The sequence below is a fragment of the Gymnogyps californianus genome, chromosome 17 (genome assembly GCF_018139145.2).
Source record: "Gymnogyps californianus isolate 813 chromosome 17, ASM1813914v2, whole genome shotgun sequence".
NCBI classification, from domain to species: domain Eukaryota; kingdom Metazoa; phylum Chordata; class Aves; order Accipitriformes; family Cathartidae; genus Gymnogyps; species Gymnogyps californianus.
This window is the reverse complement of record NC_059487.1, coordinates 16,293,158-16,316,896: the sequence shown is the minus strand read 5'-3', so window position 1 is coordinate 16,316,896 and position 23,739 is coordinate 16,293,158. Positions and strand designations below refer to the sequence as shown.

Sequence of the window (23,739 nt, the reverse complement as noted above, 5' to 3'; positions counted from 1 at the left end):
ATCACTCTGATTAAAAAAACCAACACAACCCAAAAACAGAACAACAAAAAAACCCCAACCACCCCCCCAAGCCCCCACAACAACCAGGGCAGGGTAATACATCCACACGACCAATATGTAGAAAACAATCTTTTCCGCCATGTACTACAGTTAATGCTCATTTGCTTTTTTACCAGTTGGTTCAGTCCAAATATAGCTGTCCCCACACAGATTCTAGTCAAACCATCGCATAAACAGACCTTTTAGTAATAAAATTTATTATTTAAATAAATTCAAATCATTTTTACAATTATGGCTTAAATATCAAAAAAGGAATGTTGAGGTTCATTCTTATAAACGGTAGAAGCAGGTAAAAATATTTGTATCCAAAACGTCATTTGAGGTTTGCTGCAAGTCACAGACATACAAAAGATAAAAACCTGCCACGTTTAAAGTTCCTTAATTTACACTTCATGACACTTAACATTTCATTTCTATTTTTAAAAAACCCAACAATTTATTGCAGTAAATTGATTGTCCTACACAGATCGGTCCAAAAAACAAGTCCAGTGGGCTTCTCCTTTGCCAGCTGAAGCCAAGGAGAGGTTTCCTAGTTCTGGACGTCTGTAATTTCACTGCCAGTCCGAGCAGGATGCAAGGCGATGGCTCCAACTGCACGAACCGTCACAGGCTGACGCCTGGCACACCGCTTGCTGCGTACGCAGGTTCCCGTTGTTCAGCTTGGGCTCAAGCTCTAGCTAGTGCCGAGGAAATTAAGTTATCCTGTTGGATGAATTGACATTTGTGTCCTGCAACAATGTTCTTTTGTCTGTGAGCTGCGGAAAACGTAGAGCCTGTGATCGGAGAGATACCCTGTGCACCATGCTGCCAGTGGTTTCCTACTGGAATGACCGAAGGTTTGGTGGTTTTGTTTTTTACAAGTATTTTAAGAATATGTGCTCCAACATAAAATTCTTTCAAAAGTAAATTCAAAGCTCTGTGTGCAAATGAAACCGGACTACGTTGAACTGTTTTTTCTCTATTAATCTCTACGATTCTATCCATAAGCATCAGGACAAGAACACGATACTCAGCTGTCACTAACAGTCTATAAAAAGTTTGATTAATTGCACTTTCTGCTATCCCTGACTATTGCAGCCGCATGACCAACTCTACAGGTACCTGCTCACAGCCCAAACAGCCCAAGAGTCCAGCCTGGCTGCTTGGGTGGTCTAGGGCAGCGTTTTCTAAACACCAGTTACAAAATGCATCTTCGGGGAGGGGGGGAAGTATATTGTCTTGCAACACAGAGGTGAGTGACCAAGCAAAGCATTTCAGTCTAGGCTTTACCCTCCAAGGAGTAGCAGTAAACAGTTTTTCCCTGCTGAAGGCAAAGGGAGATGCTTTGTGAGGTCTCTTTCTTGGTCTACACGAACACATGGCCAAACCCCACACAAGAGCAGTGGACTAAGCCACTACACTTGGGGTGAGTCTCCTCATTTGTGTTACGTGTAATGAAATAACCAGCAAAAAAACCAGCGGAGAGACTCTTCGCTTACATTAGATCATGAAAATGAGACCCGCTGGTTCCAAAGGGACCAAGATGACTTTGTTAGAATGATGCTGGCACCATGGTAAAGTATTTATCCCAACAATTCCAGCATCTTTTGCAATTCTCCACATCAGCTGGGAGATACATGAGTGCATTCCAGTACTCCACAAAATTATTCCCATACAAGCTTATTTTGGAATTGCAATCATATTTGCAAAATCAGGCTGGCGCAGAATCTTTTAAGATCCCAGCCGGGATGACTTCAAAGAGGAGCAATGAACTTTACAGCTTTTCTCGAGCATCTTTAGAACCAGCAGGAGTTACTTCCTACAGGCTTTTGTCCCTCATGGCATCGCCAGCCATATGCCCGTTATTATGCTTCAGTAAGACAAGAGCAAGCCTGGGTGGTCTCTAGCGTACAGATCAAACCCACCAAATGCAGAAGTGCAGGAAGGTAGTTTAAAATAAGGAAGAGAACAACAAAATTTCTCCATAGGTTGAGTCAAGTCTAACACAGAGTCACGAGAAGAAACACAGCATTAAATAAGGACTTTACCAGACACAACGCTTTCTTATTGCACATTCCTGCACACTGGAAAGAGCCATGCTGCATTTTCAGTTGCAAACACAGGACAAAATTCATCCCTGCCGTAGCGCTGTGAAGTCACGGGGACCCCTCACTTACGCCAAGGAGGACTTGTGTCCCAGCACAGTATAGACCTGGTGCAAAACCACCGTGATTGCATCTTGGCTCCAACCCACGTGAACATCTAGAGACAGCCAAGCGTGTGGTCTTGGGGAGAGCCGAGGCAGGCACTTCATACATTCAGAATTGAAATGAGATAAAAGACACCCTCCCTCAAAACTATCATGCTTCAAAAAGCAGCTCCATGATTCAGCAGAGAGCACCGCTTCACCGCTATACATCTGTATCAGCCATACGTTACCGGGCAAAAGCAGCTTTTCTCTAGTGAATCACAGCTTCCAGTTCACAGCAGTTTGGCTACTTAAAATAAAAAAATACATTATACACATATATATGCTGTGGTACATTTATCAAATTTCCATCACCGCTCTTAAAAACTCAGGCTATAAGACTGTGAAACAAATTCACGGAGTTAAAAGTTAATAAATTAGAAGCAGCTTTAAAAAAATATGGGGTAGGAAAGGGGGGCTCTTACAGGAGGAGATTTCAACTAAAACTCAGAACAGTTTAAAATATGCTTACAAATTCCAACGTTTCCTGGTAGGAGCGGTCCTTGCTTTTCATTAACTTTATGCTGGTGAGGACAACCTCCTTTGTACAAAGAATAAGTAAATCTATTTACAAAATCAACTTGGCCTTCGCTCTGTGATATTTACACGCTCAGAGAACAGCGTTTTGGCCAGACAAAGAGTGGTACATGGTTCTCTCTTTGCTTTCTTCCTTCACTTAAAAAAAAACCCCCAAAACAAAAAAAGTTGGTTTTCTGCGTTGAGAAATGAGAAGCCTTAAAAATTCCCTGGCCTTGGTTTTAAAATGAGTGGTAGTACTCAGAAGCTTTGGTCCTCTATGGCAAATGGCAGCTTGCTGCACGGCTCCGTTGCGTGCAGTCATTCCACCCTCGATGAATGGACTGAGTATTTGGTCCCCAAAGCGCAGCTGCACTGGCAGATAGGATGGGGGCTCTGCTGAGCATCTTACAGTTAAAAAACCAGGATCATCATCAATAAAGTCACACACCCATCCATCCATTTCCAATGCTTTTTGGTTTGCTAGAGCTGAAAGTTCCTGTCCAAGGTTGCACTGATTAAAAAAACCCCCAAGATGCCAAAGCACGCACCGAAGCTGAGCTGTCACTGCGCAGGGGAAGATCCCGGCACCCCCGCGGCATTTGGCTCCATGGGTCATGAAAGAATGGAAAGATTGCGTCCTTCCCAAGGCACACGTAACGCAGTTCAGGTAGAGAGGGACGAGCTCATCGAGGTACAACCCATCCTCATCGGCGGAGGGCTGAAGTCTTCCTGACAAAAATCCCCTGGGCTGCAGTATAGCAGTTGTGCTGTCTGTAATGCTGCAGCAGTCTCCTCCACAAAGGGTTGCACTCCAGGAGGTACCGGTTCCCTGTTGGCACAGGGATGGGGGCAGCGGGTTAGTGGCCAGAAGAGGCTCGGACGATACCGTCACAGAAACTTTTGTCTAACATTTCTAGCCTAAGGGTGCTGGATAACTTGCAGGGACATTTCCTTCTAGCCAGAGCTCTGTGAAATCCCAGCTCCCTTTCCAGTGCTGTCATATCTGCGAGCAGCTTCCCTACACATCACAGCCTACGCCTGCGTGATTAGGAGAAAAATAAGCAGCCAAATGCTGTTAGGAGAGAGCTCTAGCATGCAAGTGACAGAAACAACGTGGTCCAAACCAGAGGGTGAGAAAAACTAATTATACATGCTGCATACGAGCCACGCACGATCTCTGCTTTGCACAGATTGCCCAGATAGCCCAGTTTCAAAGCCACAGACAGTCTAAAGGGCAAGACCATCGGTAGTACTAGTTTGGATCTCCACCCCTTTATCCAAGCATCCTGTTCCCTTGCAGGCCTGTGCACGCTCCCAGGAGACCCACCTAAAATGCAGAGTCCTTCCTGAGCTCGCGTGATGCCGACATTGACCTGGTTTGGGTCGGTAACAAACCCCAGGTACTTCTTCTGCCAGCTCTTTGTGGGCTTCCGATCGATCTCTGATTGGGGGCAGGAGCGTACAGTCGACAGGATCACATATCTCCACTCACTTCCTAGAAAGCAGAATTGAAGCAGATTTTTTTAGAAGGAAGCATCTGGCCACCCTCCACCCCACAAGACACTCATTTCTCTACAGCAAGACCCACAAAACTGCAGCCACCGCTTGTGTTTCTCCAGTTTTGGAGGCCATCGGACTCCCGGTCTTTGCTCTCCAAAGACCACGTGTTATGGCAGTACTTTAACATCCCCTTCAGACATCCTCCACCTTCCTATCTTCAGCAGTCTCACCCTGCCTGGGCACTCCAGAGGTTTCCAAAGGATTTATTATAATCACAAATCACCCCGAAATCTGGCCCAAGGATGCTTTCTCCATGGCTGAAACGACCCTGGTGTAGGATTTGCTGGAAGACCGTCTCTGTGAGAAGTTGCTTGGGTCCTCAGGAAGGCAGGAGAGAACCGAACCAACCCTCCCCTCTCCTGCCAGCCTCACCTTGACTCTTCATGATGGTGCAGACGGTCACTCCATGGATGCTCTCTTTCAGGAGGCTCTTGCTGATCTCCGACACCTGGGCGTTGTAGGGGCTCAGGATGGCGATGCTCTCCGGCTGGATGGTGCCATCTAGTGTCAGCTGCTTCGCCATCCTCACCTGGGGAGACCAGGGTCCCGCTCACCTGGGAGCTGTGGCCGGAGGGAACCAGCCCTCCAGCACCCTGTCCCCAGGGCAGCGATGGTGCCTGGGCTGTGCTGCTCCCCCTGCTCTGGGTCACACTTCCCTACAGCTCCCTCCAGACCCAAGAAGACTCCAAGCAGATACTGCACCCCGCTGATCTTTATCTTACATCGCTACTCATCGTCCCTCCGCAATCCCCAGGGTCGCCCAGCACAACACCCTCCCTTTTGCATCTCCAGCAATTCCCCAGGACCCTCCTCACCGCCTGCTCCGCTTCTTCTGGGTTAGCTTTGGAGTTCTCGTTTCCTTCCTCAGTGGAAATCATGAGGCTCTGCTCCTTCCCCTCCACGTGCCCGAAGATGATAGGGCAGCAGCTGTTATCTTTGTGGTAGAAGACACTGGGTTTACGAAGAAGCTGGGGGCACGTTTTCAGGCGCGTTTCATAAAACTCCTGGGATGGGAACTCGCAAATGCCTTTGTGCTGGCAGAGAAAAGGGAAGAAACAGGTAAACAAAACCCAAGGAACTTCTCGACCTGCAGCATCTTTTTGGGCAGGCTTCACCTGCAATGCCATCGTGCTATAGCTGGCACCGGGCGAGCGCATTATTCATTACTCTAGGAAGGGAAAGCACAAATGGAGAATATCTGTTTCCCAGTGGCTTGAGGCAAGCCCCGCTAGCAGCATTTTCTGTGAGGGAGAAAAGACAATCCACTTGAGGGCCTCACCATGCGGTACTGCACATCCAGCATCCACGCCTGATTCTGGTAGCGCTCAAAAAGAGACTTCTCCATGCCAAGACTCTTGCAGAAGTCATTATTGACCACAGGCCGCAGCTGTTTGTGATCCCCAAGCAAAACAACCTGGAACGAAGAGTGGACACCTCAACTATGAGGGTGGTGGCACTGGTGAAGGCAGTCAGCTCTTTGAACAGCTATTTGTACACAGACATTTGTTGCTCCTTATTTATGTTACAGTTACAGCAACCTCAATCAAAGACCATGTTGGGCATTATATAAAGATCCTGACCCAGATAACATGGACCCTTGTTCCCATCTGATAGGAGAAAGACGTCATGTAGTAAGTCTACTAAGATGTGCTCTATGCTTCTTGTCACGTTAATACTTCGTACCTGGGTCAGCACGTTTTTTGGTGGCAGTGATACCCACCCTGTAAAGAAGCACCAAAACCCCAGCCACACCACCACTTGTTTTCTCTTGCAGAAAGCCAAGAGCAAGTTCAGAGGAGATGGTATGGGTGTAACTGTTTGAAGACAAGGAGCTGAGCTGATACACACAGCAGAGAGGCAAGCAGATGCAATAGTTCTCCACCACAGCTTTCAGGCCTACAGCAGGTCTTACGACTCTGCTTTATGTGGTATGAACAGATAATGCGCAGCTCATGCATCTAGTGAGAATACTTACGTACTGCATGTACTTCTCTGTGCCTGAAGATTTTAATTATAGTTAGTAGACTTATACCTCAAAGGAAACAACTCCCTGAAGGCTGAAACATTGATACACCATCATAGATACTACCAAGAACAACCTTAAAACCTGGTAAAACTTGGAAGAGCAGCATGGTAAGGGGTGGAAGACATGCTGATGTTCAAGAGCCCTGAGCAGCCGTCATAGAGACACGTCTTTGGAAGGGACTTACCTTCTCAGCATGGTGGTGGCTGACCAAGGGGATGAGGGTCTCGGGCTCCGTGGACATGGCACACTCATCGATGATTATCTGCTTGACATTGAGCTGCTCCAGGGAGGTGGCAGATGCAGCAGAGCACGTGCACAGGATGACATCGTGGCCTGTCAGTTCATGTGCACGAGCAGCCGACAACTGATTTTTGTACCTGGTGGTCGATGCAGAAGACACCAGGTTATGCATAAGGGAAACATGTCCAGGTCCCTCATGCAGGAACCAGGCAGAGGCTATACTTTCCCAAATAATTATGGCTTCATCTCCCTCCCCAGGAAGAGCTGGTGTTCCCAGAAAAGGGCTTTGGATGGACACTGTAGGAAATGTACTTTGTCCTGAACTCAACAGGGCAGGGGCTCAGGGTGGAGGATGCAAGTGTCACACATGCATAATATGACTTTTGGTCCAGATGGACAACAGCACCGGAGCTGAAGTGATGCTGAGGCTCTGCACTGTACCACTAACCCTGAGCTAATCACTTTTGATCATCGTTCCAAACACACAGCTTATTAATCTGTCTTGATGTTTTCACCTAGTCCCTTGGCTTGCACGAGCCAGGACAAATCCGCTGACTTTCACGCAGTCTACAAGTTTGTGTCAGCTGAGACCTAGCAAGTTCAGCCCAAACCTCTTCTCGCAGGGGGAGGAGATTGCTGCACTGCGCTCCTTCGGGCAGTGCTTCCTTCAGAGGTGGGTCACGGCCAAAGTCAGCCGTCTCTCACCAGGGTCTCTTTGTACTCACTTCCTTGTTTCTTCTTCTGTTATCTGCTCTCCTTTCTTCATCCGAGTGTCAAAGTTACAGATCTCCTGCCAGAAAGGGTTGGGCGGCCGCCGGATGCGATGATGCAGGATTATTTCGCTGAATAAAGAGTCAACATATAAATATTTTCCCCCAACACAAACCCAAGTGATCTCTTCTGCAGTGAAGCAGACCACGCTTGTCTATGTGGAAAAACCCCATTAGCTAAAGAAGTCACAGCCAGACTGTTCCACCTTTATCACACTTAGTTCACCCTTGAGGACACAAAATACCACCACTTTTCTTTAGCAGTTGCAAGCAGGAATGAAGTCAGAGACTTCTAGAGCTGTTCAAGAGAGAGATGAAAACATCTAAGATCTTTTCAACAACCTGGGTTTCCTGACTAGGTGCTACATTAGACTACACTCCTTCACTTGAAAAAATTAATTACAAAGCAGGTTAATAGTGCTGCTCCACAGTAGCGGAGTGGAAACCGCATTTGCTCTGGCTTGTTCAGCTTTACTGGTGCTGAAAACATCGCTCCCCAGCACTCTCGGAACCCGCGGGGCCATGCGGTCCTACCTGAGCTCACGCTTCGGTTTTGCATCCCGCAAGGCTTTGCGGTAGAGGTGCCGGTTGCTGCCTGGGTATGGGTATTCCATCGTCTCAATGGCCTCCCCGTAAACCCTCAGTGGTTTCAGGTTCTTCATCTTCAGCAGCATCTCTGGGGAAGGAGGACAGGTCTGCTCAGACAGCACCAGACACCGGTGATGCTGAGAAAGCTCACGGCCTGCGAGGTGTCCAGCGTTTGCCATGCACGTGCCTCTTCTCCCCACCCCTCGCTCATCAACCCCACCTTCACCGATCCTCGCCCTGCAGCGAGGGGTCTTCTGTAAGGACCAGCCCTGCTTTCGGCCCCTCCTGCTCGTGGCCACATGTTCTCCCTCCCACCAGTACGAGCCACTTCAGGGGCTTAAAAACGATAGTTACCAGCAACAACATCAACAGACTTGTTGGATGGGCCACAGTACAAGATGCACTTTCTCCCCTTGGTCTTTTCTTCTTCAGAGAACAGTGTTTGCTCCTTCTCGACGCTCTCCTCATTCAGCTTATGGAACCAGTAGACAATGTGAGTTCCAACAACGGTTTTCCCTGTGCCTAGAAAAACAAAGAGGTTGCTGAGAACACTTGAACCACGACACCCATGCTCTAGATCACCATCCGGATGATCAGTCACGAAATAAAATCAAGAACTGAGGGGGCTGCCTTGAACAGCTGCGGGTGATGCCAACCCACGCTCCCTTCTCCTGTCGCACCAAGGGTCCTACGGAAAGCAACAGATTAGCTCTGACCTGCCTTTCACAGCAAAGCAGGCATGTACTCGTGCCGTCCCCCCAGCCTTACCTGGTGGGCCTTGGATGAGCGTGAAGGATTTTCTCAGAGCATTTAGAATAGCCTGGTTCTGACTCTGGTTAAGCTTCCCGAGGCTGCCAGGGAGATCAAAGGATTTTCGCTGCAGGATTTTGGACGTTGTCACTGTTACAGCAAAGAGCCAAGAAAACAAGTTTAAAGGAGGTTCCTGAAGACAGCACACAAGCGATTCAACAGGAGGATGCAGCAGCAGGTACCAAGCAATCGTGGCCCATTTACAAGACCACCTAAAAGTAATCCTTGTCCCATACCAAGATGTTCTGCCCATGAGCCTTCTCTGTGAGTCCCGGCGATTAAAACATCACCCGTGCCACTCGCCAGCAGGGCATCCCATATTACCTTCACTCTGCCAGCCTAGCAGCTCCTCTCCTACCCTTGGCAGGGGAACCTCCTGGTCTGGGAGCGTAACCCCTATGGCAAGGGCCCACGGAAGCTGCCAGGGCACCTGCCCAGGCCAGAAGCAAGTAGCCACAGGGTAAGAAAGGTGAATATTTGCACTTACCTTTTTTAGGAGGTTCATGGCCGAGGGCGATGCTTTTAGCAAGCTCGGAAGCATATTTGAGCCTCCAAATTGCCTTTTCTTTCCGTCTGACAGACAGGGAAAAATAAGAATGAATGGAATGTAGCATAAAATAGCAAAAATTGTAATACAGCTTTGTACAACTGTCTTGTTTATTCTTTCACTCTGCTTTGGTATTGCATTAAATCCTTCCACAAAGAACTTAAACCAAAACAACTCATTCTGCTCTTGTGCATCTGGGACTATTTCTCAACTGTCTGAAGAGCTGAGCCTGCAAAGATGTTGAGAGCAAGGAGCAGAACTTCTGTCCCAACTCCATTTTATTATGGCCCACCCCATTTTATTGGATTAGCTTCCAATTTTTTCCTAAAATTCACGATACAAAAGGAAGCACATTCTGCCCTGAAAAAGCTACAGCAGTTGTGGATGCGTAGCAGTCCATGCTGTGTACAAAGAAGGGCAAACTAGACATCAGCTCTGCTTTAATAAGAGCAGATCTTGCTTCACAGCAAGAACAAAGGGGAACGATTGGGAAATCAGGGAGCACTTCTGCTAAGCAAACCCTGATCCAGTGCTTCACACTGCCTTTTATGACACATATTGCAGCAATCCAGTAACATAAGAAACAGATGCCCAGGGAAATTTCAGCACGGCACCTTCCCCTATCTCCCCGTTCTCAAGGCCAACCAGAAGAGCAAGAGGCTACCTGGAGAACAGATCTGAGAAATGCTGCCACCCCCGCCAAACATCAACGGCCCAGCAGCACGGCCAGTCGGAGCTGGGCAAAGACAGATTTTTCAGGGGATCAGCCGCACCAGCGAGCAAAGCCCGTTTGGGTGCAGCAAAGGAGTCCCGTGGGAAGCCGTTGCTCTGCATGGACAGGTTAACCAGAGCATGACCGCTACGCACACTTACACGTCTGGCAGCATCTTTGGTATGAGCTCCACCGTGAACCTGGCAGAGGCCTGTGAGATTTCCACAGGGATGTTCTCCATAGACATATAGTGGATGTAAAAGTTCATAGTCTGCTGACTAGTCCTGTCTGACTTCTCGTCGTCGCTGAACTCTTCAGTGACCCCGTGAGCCACCCAGGTGTAGGTATCTGGATCAACCACAAGTTTGCTTTCTGAACTGCCCTTGTTAAGAAAAGTCAGGTTCTGGAGGCTGTGGCTAAGGTATTCCTCATCGCTTTGAAGCTTCAGCCCACCTAAGCGAATGCACAAGTAACAGTGGTTGAAGTCCACTTCAATGGAGCACTCCTTCAAAACTTGCTTGTTTAGGAGGAAACTCCCTTGCAGCTGCCCTTTTCTTGTCCTTTGCTTTGCCCAGGTTATTTTGACATCATGGAGGACAATCGAGTCGTTTTCGGCCACTGCACACGAAGCAGACTCCATGGCGCTCATCGGCATCCATACCTTGTTATACTCTGTTGCGTGCTTGTACTTGTCTTTGGACAGCAGGGTGGCGTAGGCAGAGAAGCAATCAATAGGCTTTTCCGAGTGCTGCAGGCAGACGTCGAAACCCGGCGTCACGCACCACAGCTGCACGAAGGGCACCAGGAAGCCCCGGCAGATGTCCGTGGTGAGCTGGAACTGCAGCGCATCGCCGGCGCTCAGCTCCAGGAAGAGCTCCACGTAGTGCGAGCACTGGCTCTTCCTTACCCAGCCCATGTGCCGCTGGTGCAGCTCCTCGCTCTTCCGAAGGAGGCAGGCAGCGGTCTCAAACTCCTCGCTCTTGATGGCTGTGAGCACGTCTTGCCAAGTCCGGGTGCTGAAGAGGGTGATGTTGCGGTCGCGGAGAGGTCCTTCCCGCAGGCTGTGCTCCTTCATTGTCTCCACAGAGTACATCCTCCTCTTCCACGTCAGCCTGATGCTGCTCCGCTGCTGGATGAACACGGGCTGCTCTATCAGCTGAAGAGACCTGTAGTTAATTATCTGGGGATCCGGAAGACTCTCTTTGTTCAGTGGAAACAGGACTTTAAAATACTTGTTCATCCCTTCGATGTTCACTACGAAGGCGACCTTCTGCAGGACTTGGCCCTTCAGCTGGGTGGCCATCTGCAGACAGTGGGCTCTCTTCTCGTACATCGTCGCCTGGGAATTCTTCCTGTTGAAGTCATGACAGAGAAACTCAATGTCGTCTGCAGAATAGACGATGGGCTTCTTGCAGAGCACGGAATGAAGGTGCCGCTGGACCACAACATCGACGTACCGGCGGATGGGAGAGGAAGCCCAGGTGTACGAGTCAACGTGCAGGGAGTAATGGCCTGCTTTCGACTGGACGGTGGAGTTGGAGCGACTGAAATAGGAGCGGCTGAGCAGTCTCCTGAACTCCAGGGCCACGGGGGCCAGCTTTGGGTGGATGTCATCAGTAACGATAAGGTCTAGCATCTTGTGGAAGTCACGGACGTTAGCGGCTGACTGCAGGTGCTCCCAGATGGGGGCCAAGAGACTGAACTCCACATTTTTAGAGGAGTCTTGGCCAGGAGGCACCTCTCCCAGGTGGTGCGAGAGATGGATGGACAAAGGAAGGATGTGGCTGTACTTGTTTTTCATGAGTGACAACTGTTGAGAGCTTGGCTCACACTGACACCGGAGAGGAGTGACATTTCTGGTGTCCTCCTGGTTGGTGAGGAACTCGGCCACGAAACTGTTGAACATGATCATTAACTCCTCTATCATCTGATGGGATCCCCTGTTACCTGGGGAGCTTTCCTCGTCCAGCCGGTCATAGAAACAGTCCTCCTGCAGCCGAAACTTCCGATGGATCCTGGAGAAGTGATAAGCCACAGCTATGCAGTCCTCCAGGGTATCGAAATGAAGAGCCCCTGCCGCTCCCCTGTAGCGGTCCTTAATGCAGAGCTCTGCCTCTTCATAGGACAGCTGCCTGTCCGAGCGGATCACAGAGATGGTGAAGACTTCCTTTAACATCTCATCAGTCTCCTTTTCTACGGTGACAAACAAGGAGATCACCCGACGATCTTTCTGCGGCAGGAGGCTGCAGACGTCTTGGCTAATGTGGGGTGGGAACATGCACAGAGGCTCCTGGTTGGGAGCGTAGTAGGTGACACCCCGCTTCTTTGCTTCCAGGTCCAAGGCGCTGCCTTTGGGAATGATGCCAGCCACGTCTGCAATGTGGATCCCAATCTCATAGTGACGCCCAAGATCCCTAACGCTGACAGCATCGTCCAAATCCCTGGCACCTTGGGGGTCGACAGTGAAGGTTACGTAACTCCGACAGTCCTTCAGATTTTCCTTGGTGAGGTTTAGTTTGCTGCTGGAGGTGTATTTGGCTGACTCCTTGGTGACAGTAACTGGGTATTTCTTGTCCAAACCATACTCCAAGTCAAGGATCTTTAAGCCTTCTTCTAAAGTCAATGCTGCGTGCAGAATCTCAGTTATTATCCCCAAAGGGTAGTAAAACCCTTCCCGCCAGGAGATTACCTGGACGCAAAATAACTGGCATCTCCTCGTCTCCTGGCTGATCTTCTCGCAGCTGACCACTCTGTACTTCCCATTGACAAGCCTGCGGATGGGAATGACGTTGGGTTTCTCTTTCAGCCCTGGGACGAATATTTTGGTGACAGTGGGATCGATGGGTATCATCACCCGGGGATCAAATTCGTCCATCATGCAGATGAAGGTCCGTTCTCTCTCCGCGCGCTTGAAGATGCCCACCACCTTCCCCTGAGGGCGGTGGCTGCCGCTGTCAGCCGTGCTGCTCTGCAGGATTGCCACAAGCACCTCATCCCCAGTGAAGGCCGTCCCGCAGTGAACTCTGCCTTTGATCTGAATGGTCATCGCAGGGGAGTCGTTGAGGGTGAAGGCAGAAGCTCTGTCGAACCCTTCTTTGATCAGCTCGCACCTCTTGTACATTTTGGGGTGCATGTGCAGATACTCCTGCATCGTCTGAGAAGAGAAGCTGACGTATTCCTGCCTGTCTTCCCACAGGTTTGAAGTCTCAGACTTCACATTCAGCAGCCCTTCTTCGGACACCGTCACCAGCACGTTCTTGCTCTCATCTAAGAGCTCCTGGAGGATGGGATCGTCGGGATTCACGCTCTCAGCCTCAGAGCTCCAGGAATCCGTGTCGCTGTCCTCCTCATCCCTCTCCGGGCTCCTCCTGCTCCAGATCTCCTGGTCGCATGCAGCCTGTTTGATCTGGGCCATCGTTAGGTCCTCCGGGAAGACGCTCCCCTTCTCGATGCACTGCTGGATGAAGCGCTTCCACACCTTGCTGCACTGGCCGTGGGAGCACAAGGCCACGGCATCCCCCACCGCAACAACCAGCGACTGAGCCCGGGTCATGATTGTGTTGAGCACTCTGGCTTCGTTGAAGAACTCGTGGTGGGAGGCCGAGACGCACAGGCTCTCACTGGTGTGGACCGTGCTGATGATGATGACCCGGAACTCCCGCCCTGCACCAGAGGGGACAAGGGAGAAGTCATTCACGGGAACCCAACGAGGAAGACCCTGTCTGGCTGCCACCCGATGCTCTGCCCATCTACGCCGTGTTACGTGGCTGTGGGCTGATGTAACCTCACTTGGCTGAGTCATGGAAAGTCTCCTGATGTGAATAAAGCAGCTCTTGGGGATCGTGAGGGCCTCCAGGCACGAACCAGGATGGACACCATGAGGCCACCACCACCCACACACCAGGCAGGGAAGGGCAGCGTGGAGACGGGAGGAAGGCAGGTCATCGGACCAGTGCAGCCACGAGTGCCCATGGAGCAGCCCCGCATGCTCAGTGCCACCGGCAGCCCCCGCCAGCCACTCCTGGCAAACACGGGTAGAGTTTTCTGTGAATCCCAGATTCCTCAGGGAACTGAGGGTCTTGCAGGAACAAGAGCAGTGACCGTTTGCAAGAATCCCTCTCCCCTCAAGGACAGCTCTGCTGATCGCATGACAAATAACAAACAGCAAGAGGCACCCTGGTGATTTCAGAGCTGGGAAGAGACTGCAAAGAAAGGGTGTGGAGATCAGAAACACACCCCAGGGGTCAGTTATTCTCACCATGAGGAGTCCCAGCTGCACAATAAAAAAAAATAATAATAATAAAAACATGGATGAGTCATAAACTAAGTCCTTGAGGACAAAACCAGCCCCATCCCTTTCTCATCATCCAGAGCAGCAGACTCGTCCTTTAGTGAGCTGTTCTGCGATTTTTGCTGTGACTGGTACCCACAGGCCATCCTGGTTTCAATTCCCTTCTATTACTAGCCTCCCCCGCTGATACTTGGGGCTTCACACGATTCACACATGCTCAAGTCCCTGGGATCGCGCTTACAGGGTTTTCACCCTCCTACAAAGCAACGTCCATATATTTGAAACGAGTTGACAGTTGGGTGCAGATTTAATTCAGTGTGAAATCTTATTCACTAAGGAAAGACAAAAATCAAAGAATTACCAACCAGAAGGGGATGGAAATCAGCCAAAGGATTTCCAGGCACTCCCTTCTCCTAATCAGCGCTACGTGGGCTGTGGTGGTGGCAGAGCCACGGGGAAGGGCAGGGGACCTCTGCCTAACAGCACCGCATGCACCAGCAAGATATTTTGCCACGAGATCAGTCAGTATTTTGCATTTTAGCAAGCAGGACAACATTAAGATGCCAGAAAGACCTCTGCTAACGACCCAGTATCTCTTCCCCCTGCTCATTACACAGTGGCTGTAGCTGCAATAGACTCTCCTGTCCACCAGCATGAGTTGGAAAGTTCTCTCTAGCACACAGAAGACCTCAAAACGCAGCCAGGCATGACTAACTATCACACAAGACACAAACCTGGCAAGTTTTCATAGTTTTCTACCACCACATCTTGTAGCTGCCTCTTCCTCAGCTCTTGTCTTGTTGCAGAAACCTGGTAAGAAAGAAATAGGCACGACTGAATACAGTTTCAGCTCAGAAACGCCCCCCACCCAACGCCAAGGTCCCTCACTCTTCTCAGCTGCAGGCTCCCCAGGAAAGTTACTCAACAGCAGCCACACATCCTGGGCTGGCTTCAGCCAGGGCTCCCAGTCTGCCCTGTAGTTAACCTGCCTAGAAGACACTGAAAGAAATCTTCAACTAAACCATCCCACCATGAGGCATCTCTGCTCCGACCACCCATGACACACTACCCAAATGGAGAGCGCCTTGAAAAAACACTGATGGCATGCAAGACCCCACATTCCCTATTTTGACTAGCACAAGGTTTATCATAAATAGAGTCCAGCATTTATTAGGGAGTGTTTAGAGAGCGGTCAGCAGTGCATGCATAGCCCCTTCATGTGGGGAATGCGTGGTTCTCCTACATACCTGCGTCCCATGGGAGACCACACAGATCCTCTTCAGATCTCGGACACCCCATTCATCTGGCCACCTCTGATAGATCTCCTTCACTTTCTCAATCACTTGTATTATCTCGGAGGTGTTGTGCCAAGAAATCATGGACATATCCCTTTCAGCCACGCCAGACACGTAGCAGAACATGAGTGGGTACATTTCGGGATGGGGTGGGATGTTCCCACTGGCTTGGATAGCATTGCCTTTGCCAACGTAGAAGTGCTTGGAGACAAACTCAATTATGCCTGCAGTGGAACGATAATTCTCATTGAAGATGATCCTGCTCTTCATAGCCACTTCATGCCTCTCTTTCTGGTAAAACTGAAAGAGTCGGTTTAACAGGGTGTGATCAGCAGATTGTCCATCCCCAACACAGAACAGCTTTGGGGTTATCTGCATGTGGTCCCCAGCAAGGACAATCCGGGTCTCAAAAGTGGCGTAGGAGAGTGGGACCAAAGCTTCGCACTCCAGCATCTGAGCAGCCTCGTCGATCATGATGTGGGTGAAGTAGCCTGGGGCAACCTTCAAGTTCTTGGATAACATGGAGGTGGTGATAATGATGTGGTGCCTGTCGATCTCCGCCTGCGTGGGGTGCCGGAAGGAGCGCTGGTCTGGCGAGATGCAGCAGTACATCTGAGTGATGGGGTCCGTCAGGTTGATGGGACGGTCAGTGGATATAATCCTCAAGGGAACAGCCCACGGATGCCCGTTGGTCACGTAGTTATGGAAATACTCCCGGATGTAGATGTCAGCAGCACTGGAGGGGAACAAAAGGCGAAACCCTCAAGGAACTGTAAGTGCTGTTCCCAAATGCTGTGACCATCATCCCAATGCGCTATCTGATCATCCCCCAACACGCACCCAAACTCTCCCCCAGGTTTGGCTGACAACGCGCTCGTCACAGGAGATATTCACGTATGCGCAAAGAAGCCGCTGTTTACGCAGCCACCAATTCCAAGCCTATTTTGAGAGTACGGTTTAAAATAGGAGTCGATACTCAAGACTAGGGCATCTCTCGACGCTCATATGGAAAAACGCAATGTGCCCAACAAAATCTGTGGCCCTGCTGCTCTCTGGGGCCAAGTCACACAGACGTCTCCTCTGACAGCTAACCATCCCCAGCCCGGGTGGGTGATACAAGATCTGCAGAAGAAGCTTCAGTGCAAGCAGACAGCCTGAAACAGGCTAAGATTAGCAGTCACCCATTTATTACACATTAAAAACTAAGGCAGTAACAGCCTGCAGGATCAGATGTGGACACTCTTTTCAGCGTAACTGCTCTAATTTTAACAATCTTGGCCTAGTTTCTCTGAAGGCAGATTCAACAGCAGTCAGACCAGATCTGCATTTCCTCTTCCCCAAACTCTCCCCGGAAAAGTAAAACAATTGGCATGTGCACAGAGCACAATAGTCTTCAAGGGCAAGTAGAGCACAAGATTATCGCAGCAAGGTCAGGCAATGGCTTTCTACTTCTTCCAGCGCACAGTAAACGCTAGAAAGAACTAACTGTCTCTCCGACCCCAGCCCCATTTTATAAAGAGGCAGGAACACACTGCCTCTTCCACAAAGACTTCCACCCATGCCAGGCTTCTTCCTAGCAGGAAGTGCTAGAGCAGTTTAAGACATATTAAATAAAAATGATTTAAACCAGGAATTGAAACGCATACTAAGAAAAGGGCAGCTCAGCTCTGTCTCATACACCCTGGCTCCCACTGATCCCACCAGGCAAGCAGTGGACCAGCTCGCTTGGACCCGGCCCACAACTCTGGTTGCCTCTTCCCTCACCCCCTGCTAACCTGTTAGTGTGAGTGCAGATCAGCACCCGTGTGTTGGGCTGCCTGAGGATCTCCATGGTGGCCATGGCCAAGGTGAACGTCTTGCCTGTGCCGAAAGGCCCGTAGATGAGAAGAGGTGGGACCTGCCGGCTGCTGGTTGCCCGGCCCGTGATGAAGGAGATGGCTAGTTTCTGCTTTCTATTCCCTTTCTGTGGTGACCCAAGAGAGTAGGGGACAGAGCAACTGGCAACATCTGGTAGGACCAGCTTCTCATCCAACAAGCGGTCCACAGCCTGGTGCCACTGCCGGAACAGCAGCTGGTCGATTTGGAACTGGATCTCCACCTTGTGGGAGGTGTTTGGCTTGAAGTTCAGCTCTGAGCAGCATCTCTTTGGTATCTGTAGCCAGATGGTGTTCTCTGTGGTGGCTTTATGCTCCACACTAACCTCGTAAACCCGATTGTCTGCAGGTGGGTCAAGTGCCAGGAAAGCAGTGGGCACAGACCTGCTCAGCAGATAGCCCTCGTCTGTGTCCGGCGAGAGGTTATAAGGGGTAGGCACTTCAGCAAACAGCTCACCAGAGAGGGCAAACTTCATCCCCATGGAGAGGCTTTGCAGCATGGGGGTCAGCGAGATAAGGACCCGCAGGTTGAGTCTGAAAGGAGGAAACACCCAAATGAACAGCAGAGAACTGGCCCATCGGCTCATCAGCGACCGCCCTCCCCGCTGCAGAGGGGGGATTGCCACCTACCCCCAGCGAAGCTCTGCCAGCCCCCTGAGCACACGGAGACAGAAACCGTGCTTCTAGCTAATCCACGGCCACAGGACAAGACCCAGCCCTTCCCCTCCTATCACCACCCTGCAAGCCATCTTTCTTGGCAGGTTTCCTTTTTTCTGGGAAGGCGCCCCAGGACCCAACCCAGAAGGGACAGAGACTTCAGTAGCAGCACGGCCCCAAGGGTTAGCAACGGGCCCGTGGTCCACAGCGAGGAGGAACCCCTCTGGATCCACACTTGGCACTTACTTGGCAATCAGAGCCTGTTCGGCTTCTTCCTCACGGAAGAGGAAGCTGTGCATCCTCTCGCGATAGTTGAGACGGGTGATGGGGACGGTTGCACCACCTTCGCGCTGGTAGTCCAGCGCGAGAGCAGGAGGTTTGTACTTGGCCAGCAGATCCACATCTTCACCAGTCCTTGGCACGCTGGGAACGATGATCCGGTTACCTCTATCCCATCGCACAAAGTTGACGGGGCGGCTGCTCTCCCTGCTGCCGGGGACTTGCTGGGGGGTCTCCCGCCGGCCCACCTTCACCTTGATCTTCTGCATGAGGACGGGGCGTCTGCCGAAGTCAAACACCACCCACTGCTCGAAGACGCCCAGCGTGCAGCACTCCACGCAGACCTCCACCAGTGCGGTGGGTGGGGAGGAAGGCAGGGTGGCCACGTGCTGCCCCCGAAGGTAGTGGAGGCCCCGGGAAAGCCCATTCCCCGAGAGGTAGAAGTTGACTCCAGGTTCCCGTTTCAGCAGCGCCACGTGCTGCAGAGGCATCTGCCGGTTGAGGAGAAAGACAGGGACACGGTGAGGGCAGCCCATGGGAAGAGCCCAGCGGCTGATGAGGTCCTCCCAGCAGCATTTCCTACTGAAAGCTGCTGCAGGAACCGAATGCCGTGTCGCACCTACAGCGCACTTGCAATTCTCCTTAAAGGAGCTTATTCCTTGTGCAACGCCACAGCAATTACTTTAAGCTCTTAAAGAACCTCAGGTTTCAGTTTTATAGCAATTGAGCCAGTCTGCTGTAAAAGGGAAATCTCCTACGTTGAAGAGGACAATGAGACCCAGGCTCTTGCCCCCAACACGCATGAAATCCTGCGCAGGAAAGCAGCCGACTCTTGTTATTTGTGATGATACATGGGAGGTGCTGAGAGCAGCCGGGGCCACCCCAGCCCCACCGCACGAGACGAGACAGGAGACATGGTGGCTGCACCCCTCACGCACGGCCCCAGCTCAGGCACCACCTGAGCCTGAGCGGCTCCCAAATACCCAACACATCCCCAAATCCTTATCCTTCTGCCCCTTGCAGAAACAATAATTAAAAAAACCAAACAAAAAACCCCAAAGGACAAGGACTGTGCACAGCAGCAGGCACTGCCAGCGGCTCGCAGCCTCCCGCTGCACAGAGCTGGCCTTACCTGGGAGTGGACCCTGAACTTCCACTGGTATTTCATCCTCCTGTCCTCCAACTGTACGTGCAGAGGCTGCTCACACACAACTCTGGCACCCTCGACATGCTCAGCCATCTGTGGGGGAGGCACGAGAGGAGCGGGACTGAAGGCAACATCCCAGGGACACGCTGCAGAGCCCTCCGTGGGGCCATCTTCATCCTTTGCCTTTACACTACATCCCCCCCGAGAGAGCACCGTCAGTAAATCCTCATGCTCAGTCCTCACCTACCGCTGCTCAGCGTCCCCAGGCAGCGGCCTTGGGAAATGAAAGGACCCACGGCAGAGCAGTGCAGTCGGGTACCCCGAGCAGGCTCTCGGGTTGCCATCTCCAAAGGGGTGAAGGAAGGGGGATGCGACAACCCTTTCTGCATCACCGTTAGAAAGGTGAGCGGTGGGCCCCCTTCCCAAGCTCTTACACAAGAGACTTCTCGCGATGCGCCGGACCAACGCGTTCCCACCCTGCCGCCCGCCACTCACAATCAACACCTCGTTGGAGCACATCCGATACTCGGCAATGAGCCGGTCCTGGTAGGACAAGAGCCCTTCCTTCAGTGCTTGCTTCTTTTTCTTCACAGCAACCTTCACCCTCTGGATCCACTCCTGCAGCTCCTCGGCGGAATGAGCCTTGGTGCAGCTGTCCCCCATTTCGCACACCTCCGCTCTGTCGGGAGAGAGGTGTCCCAGGTGCCACCCATGCCTGGTGGCATGGGGGTCCACAGGGAGCCGGCAGCTGCCTGCTGCCCCTGCCCTCTTCCCCGCTGCACTGGGTGGATGCCTTACCTGCTACACAGCGAGAACTTGCTCAGCCCGAGTGGCGGCGCGCGGTGGACCCACTGGACAGAAGTGTCGGCCGAGAGCATCTGCATGTGTTCGACGGAGGAGCAGTGGCTCTCGAAGCTCTCCTGCGAGCTGAAGGTCACCAGACAGACCCGGCAGTAGAAGTGCACCGGCGCAGGCGCCGCCAGCTCGCCGTTGGAGCTGCAGGTCTCCGTGGCCGGCAACAGGTCGGAGCGAACCAAGCCGTGCTCCCTCTCGGCTTCCCAGACGGCCATCTCCACGTCGCTGTGCGCGTACTGGCAGCGCTGTGGGCTGTGCTTGCAGGGCTGGCCCCTGGAGACGAACCTGCAGTAGCTGAGGATCGGCATGAACTCAGGGCAGGGCCGGATGGCGGTGTATTGCTGCTTCCTCCGGCTGTCCGACACCACGTGCACCAGGAGGGGGTCCCAGGTCCAGTGGAACTCGCAGAGCCGCCCCTGGCCGCCCGCCGAGATGCGCTGGGGGCGGCCGAAGAAGCAACGCTTGCAGATCTCCTGGAACTGCCCCCCGAACTCGCTGGTGATCTCGCCGGCGGCGCTGGCCGCGGGGTGGGGGGTGGCGGCGGGGCGACCCCCCAGCTGTGCCTGCAGCACCGCTGCCTTCAGCTGGCGCCGCTCCAGCTGATGCTCCCTCTCAAAATTCCAGACCATGGCCTCCTCCGGGCTCCAGGCAAAGGTGCACTGGCTCCTGTGCTTGCTGCAGCCCAGCCCCACCACATAGTATCTGCAGACAGTGTATCGAGCCGGATTGGGGAAGCCCGGCCGCCTGGACACCTTCCTCCATGCTGTGCTCCGGCGGCTGCGGCAGCGGGCCAGGAGGATCTCGTACATGCACTTGTGCTCCACCTCTCGCAGCTGGTAGGTGATCTCGTTCTCCTTCACGCTGCACTTGGAGCAGACCAGGCGCAGCTCCAGCTGCCGCTGGAGGCTGCCCAGCGGCACCGCCGGGCCGTTTGCCGTCGGCATCCTCAGCGGTGGCTCGAGTGGAGCAAAATTAACGGCGGGAAGTTCCTACGAGGCGATGCCGGGGGGAGGAGGCGCCATGGAGTGGCCGTGTCCTAGCTCACGACGTACCTACCAGCCATTGGTGCGAGTTCACAAAGCCTGACAAAGAAACGAGGAACAAGCGACTTAGCAGGAAACATCAGCCAGTCCCTGCCTGAACGCACGCCGAGGCACCGGCACAGCCTGGCCCCGCTCGCCAGCAAGCAGCCAGGAACCTCACCCAGCGCCCAAACCCACCAGACACCCTCGCCCTCGGCACCCAAGCGCCTGGGGTCTGCCCCCACCCGCTCGCCCAGCTCCGTTCACCCTCCAGCCCAGGTCCCAGGGGACCGTCCTCTGCAGGGACCAGGCTGCCAAGCGGCGAGGGCTCCTGGCAGGGCTCAGCTCGGTGCCCGGCGTGCCACAGCCTGCAGACCATCGGCATTTACTGCCCAACGCAGGAGAGCCAGCTGCAGTGGAGGCTGCCCTGGAGGGCCTGGCGTGGACCCCACGGCGGCCACCGACCTCCTCCCAGACCGTGGCCAGACGATCTGACTTCCTCTTCCCGCTGCCGGCGCCTCCCCCGCCTCGGCTCGCTCTTGCCAACTTTCTCTTTCTTTTTCCTGCTCTCTCCCCTGGGTCCGGTGGGGCAGCCCCACCACCGCCCCACACCGAGCGGGAGAAACCCAGCTCCAACCCCCCAGCCCATCTCCCCCCATGGCACAAAAGATTAATTGGAATTAATTAACAAAACAACCGCCCTCTTTGCTCCTCGGATGCAGCACCCGAGGCCAGGAGACGGGCATGCTGGAACAGGGACCTGCCAGCATCTCCTCCGGCCAACAGCTCGGTAAACATCCGGCTGGGTGAGCTCCGGCTCCGGCAGTGAGGAAGGTGACTCACCGCTCCCTGCCCTCTCGGGCCACCAGCTCCGGCATTTGCCGGCAGTCTCCTGGGTAACCAGAGGCCAGGAGCATCCCTGGGAATGATGCTGCAGGGTTTCGTGGCTGGGCCACGCGGCTTGGGACGAAGGGAGCACGCCGGGGCGGATCCGCAGGCAGGGTGTGCTGCCAAGCAAAACCTCCAGCCTCGCGCGAGCACCCGCCTCGGGCTCCTGACCCGCAGCCACCAAGGACCGGCTCTCTAGCGATACAGGGCAAGAGCGGTATTTATGGCTGCGGTCCGGCAGACAACGGAGCAGGGGCGCAGCCTTTGCGCTGCTTCTGCAGAAATACTTTTTCACTTTTAATTAAGATTCCTTTCCCCACCTCTGGGATAAACGGGGTGCTTGGTGCTGGGGGAGGCGGGCAGGGGGGTGCTGAAGCTGCTGCTCCGGCCGAAGCTCCAGGCAGCAAACACCGAGCCAGGACTGCAGGGGGGAAGCAGCCAGAGCATTACCCGCCCTCCCAGCTCACCGTTAGCGAGCTCCTCACATCCCATCCCAGTGCCACAGCACCTACCCGCTGCTGAGCTAGGAAGAAATCACCTAATCCTACTTCTCTGCCGTGCCATCAGGTTGGACACGCGCTCGGTGGATAAACACCAGCCCTATTTATCTCTCAAGGTCTGGCAGCAAGCCTGGCGCTGGGCAGAACTGCTAGTTTCTGTTTCAGTAAGCTGCGAGACTCTGTGGCGAAGTCCCACGGCAGCACTGGCTCTTCCTCCGCCACGATTCGGGTCACTGTGCCACGCCGTCGGCTCTCCGCACCAAGAGCTAAATCACCCCGACTCATCTCTGCGCCTTCGTTTCCGCACCCTTACCTGCAGCACTCCCGTGCAGGCTGGCAGCCCTCACTTGCAGCACGAGCTTATAGCCGGATGGGCAGCATGGCCCTGCCACGGCTCTGCCTGGCCTCTTACCTATAAATTGTCCAAACCTACAGCATCTGCAGGGATCACCGTGGTCCTGCTCAGGCAGCATCACCCACTCGCTGCGTCCTCCCAGGCCCGAAGCCCCTGCAGAGCTGCTGGATGTGAACGCAGCACAAGTGCTAAGGAAGAGCATCCCCGATCCGGAGTGGGGCTGGGGCCAGCGGAGAGCCAGGGTATCCCCATCCTCTGACTGTAGCAAGGTCACAGTTATCAGAGGAAAACCGTTTCTGCAGCCCCGACACGGCACAGGGGTCAAGAGCTCTTTCTTTGCCGTGGTTCTACCACAAAAAAAAAGAGGTTGGGGCCACAGCAGAGGTTTTGGTGCTGCCCGATTGCCGACTGATGCAGAGAAAATGCTTTGTACTGAAATGAAATAACTTGGGAAACAATAAAAATATAGGAGAGCACCTATAAACAATAGAAAGGCAAGAGAGGGAGTGGGACGCTG

At 52.8% G+C, this 23,739-nt stretch overlaps 1 protein-coding gene across 1 annotated transcript; it reads right to left on the bottom strand.

The window, feature by feature from the left end:
* Positions 1–242: 242 nt before the first annotated feature.
* On the bottom strand, positions 243–20,846 carry HELZ2 (helicase with zinc finger 2). Its single transcript, XM_050907469.1, has 19 exons — positions 20,401–20,846; positions 20,098–20,281; positions 19,588–19,695; positions 18,423–18,946; positions 17,421–18,053; positions 15,598–16,381; positions 15,085–15,160; positions 10,221–13,722; positions 9,288–9,373; positions 8,759–8,890; positions 8,345–8,512; positions 7,937–8,078; positions 7,358–7,474; positions 6,577–6,769; positions 5,646–5,780; positions 5,182–5,400; positions 4,739–4,895; positions 4,134–4,301; positions 243–3,635 (listed from the first exon to the last, which is right to left on the bottom strand). The coding sequence occupies exons 1-19, from the start codon at positions 20,763–20,765 to the stop codon at positions 3,511–3,513; spliced, it is 7,818 nt and encodes a 2,605-aa protein (XP_050763426.1). The 5' UTR covers positions 20,766–20,846; the 3' UTR covers positions 243–3,510.
* Positions 20,847–23,739: the final 2,893 nt, after the last annotated feature.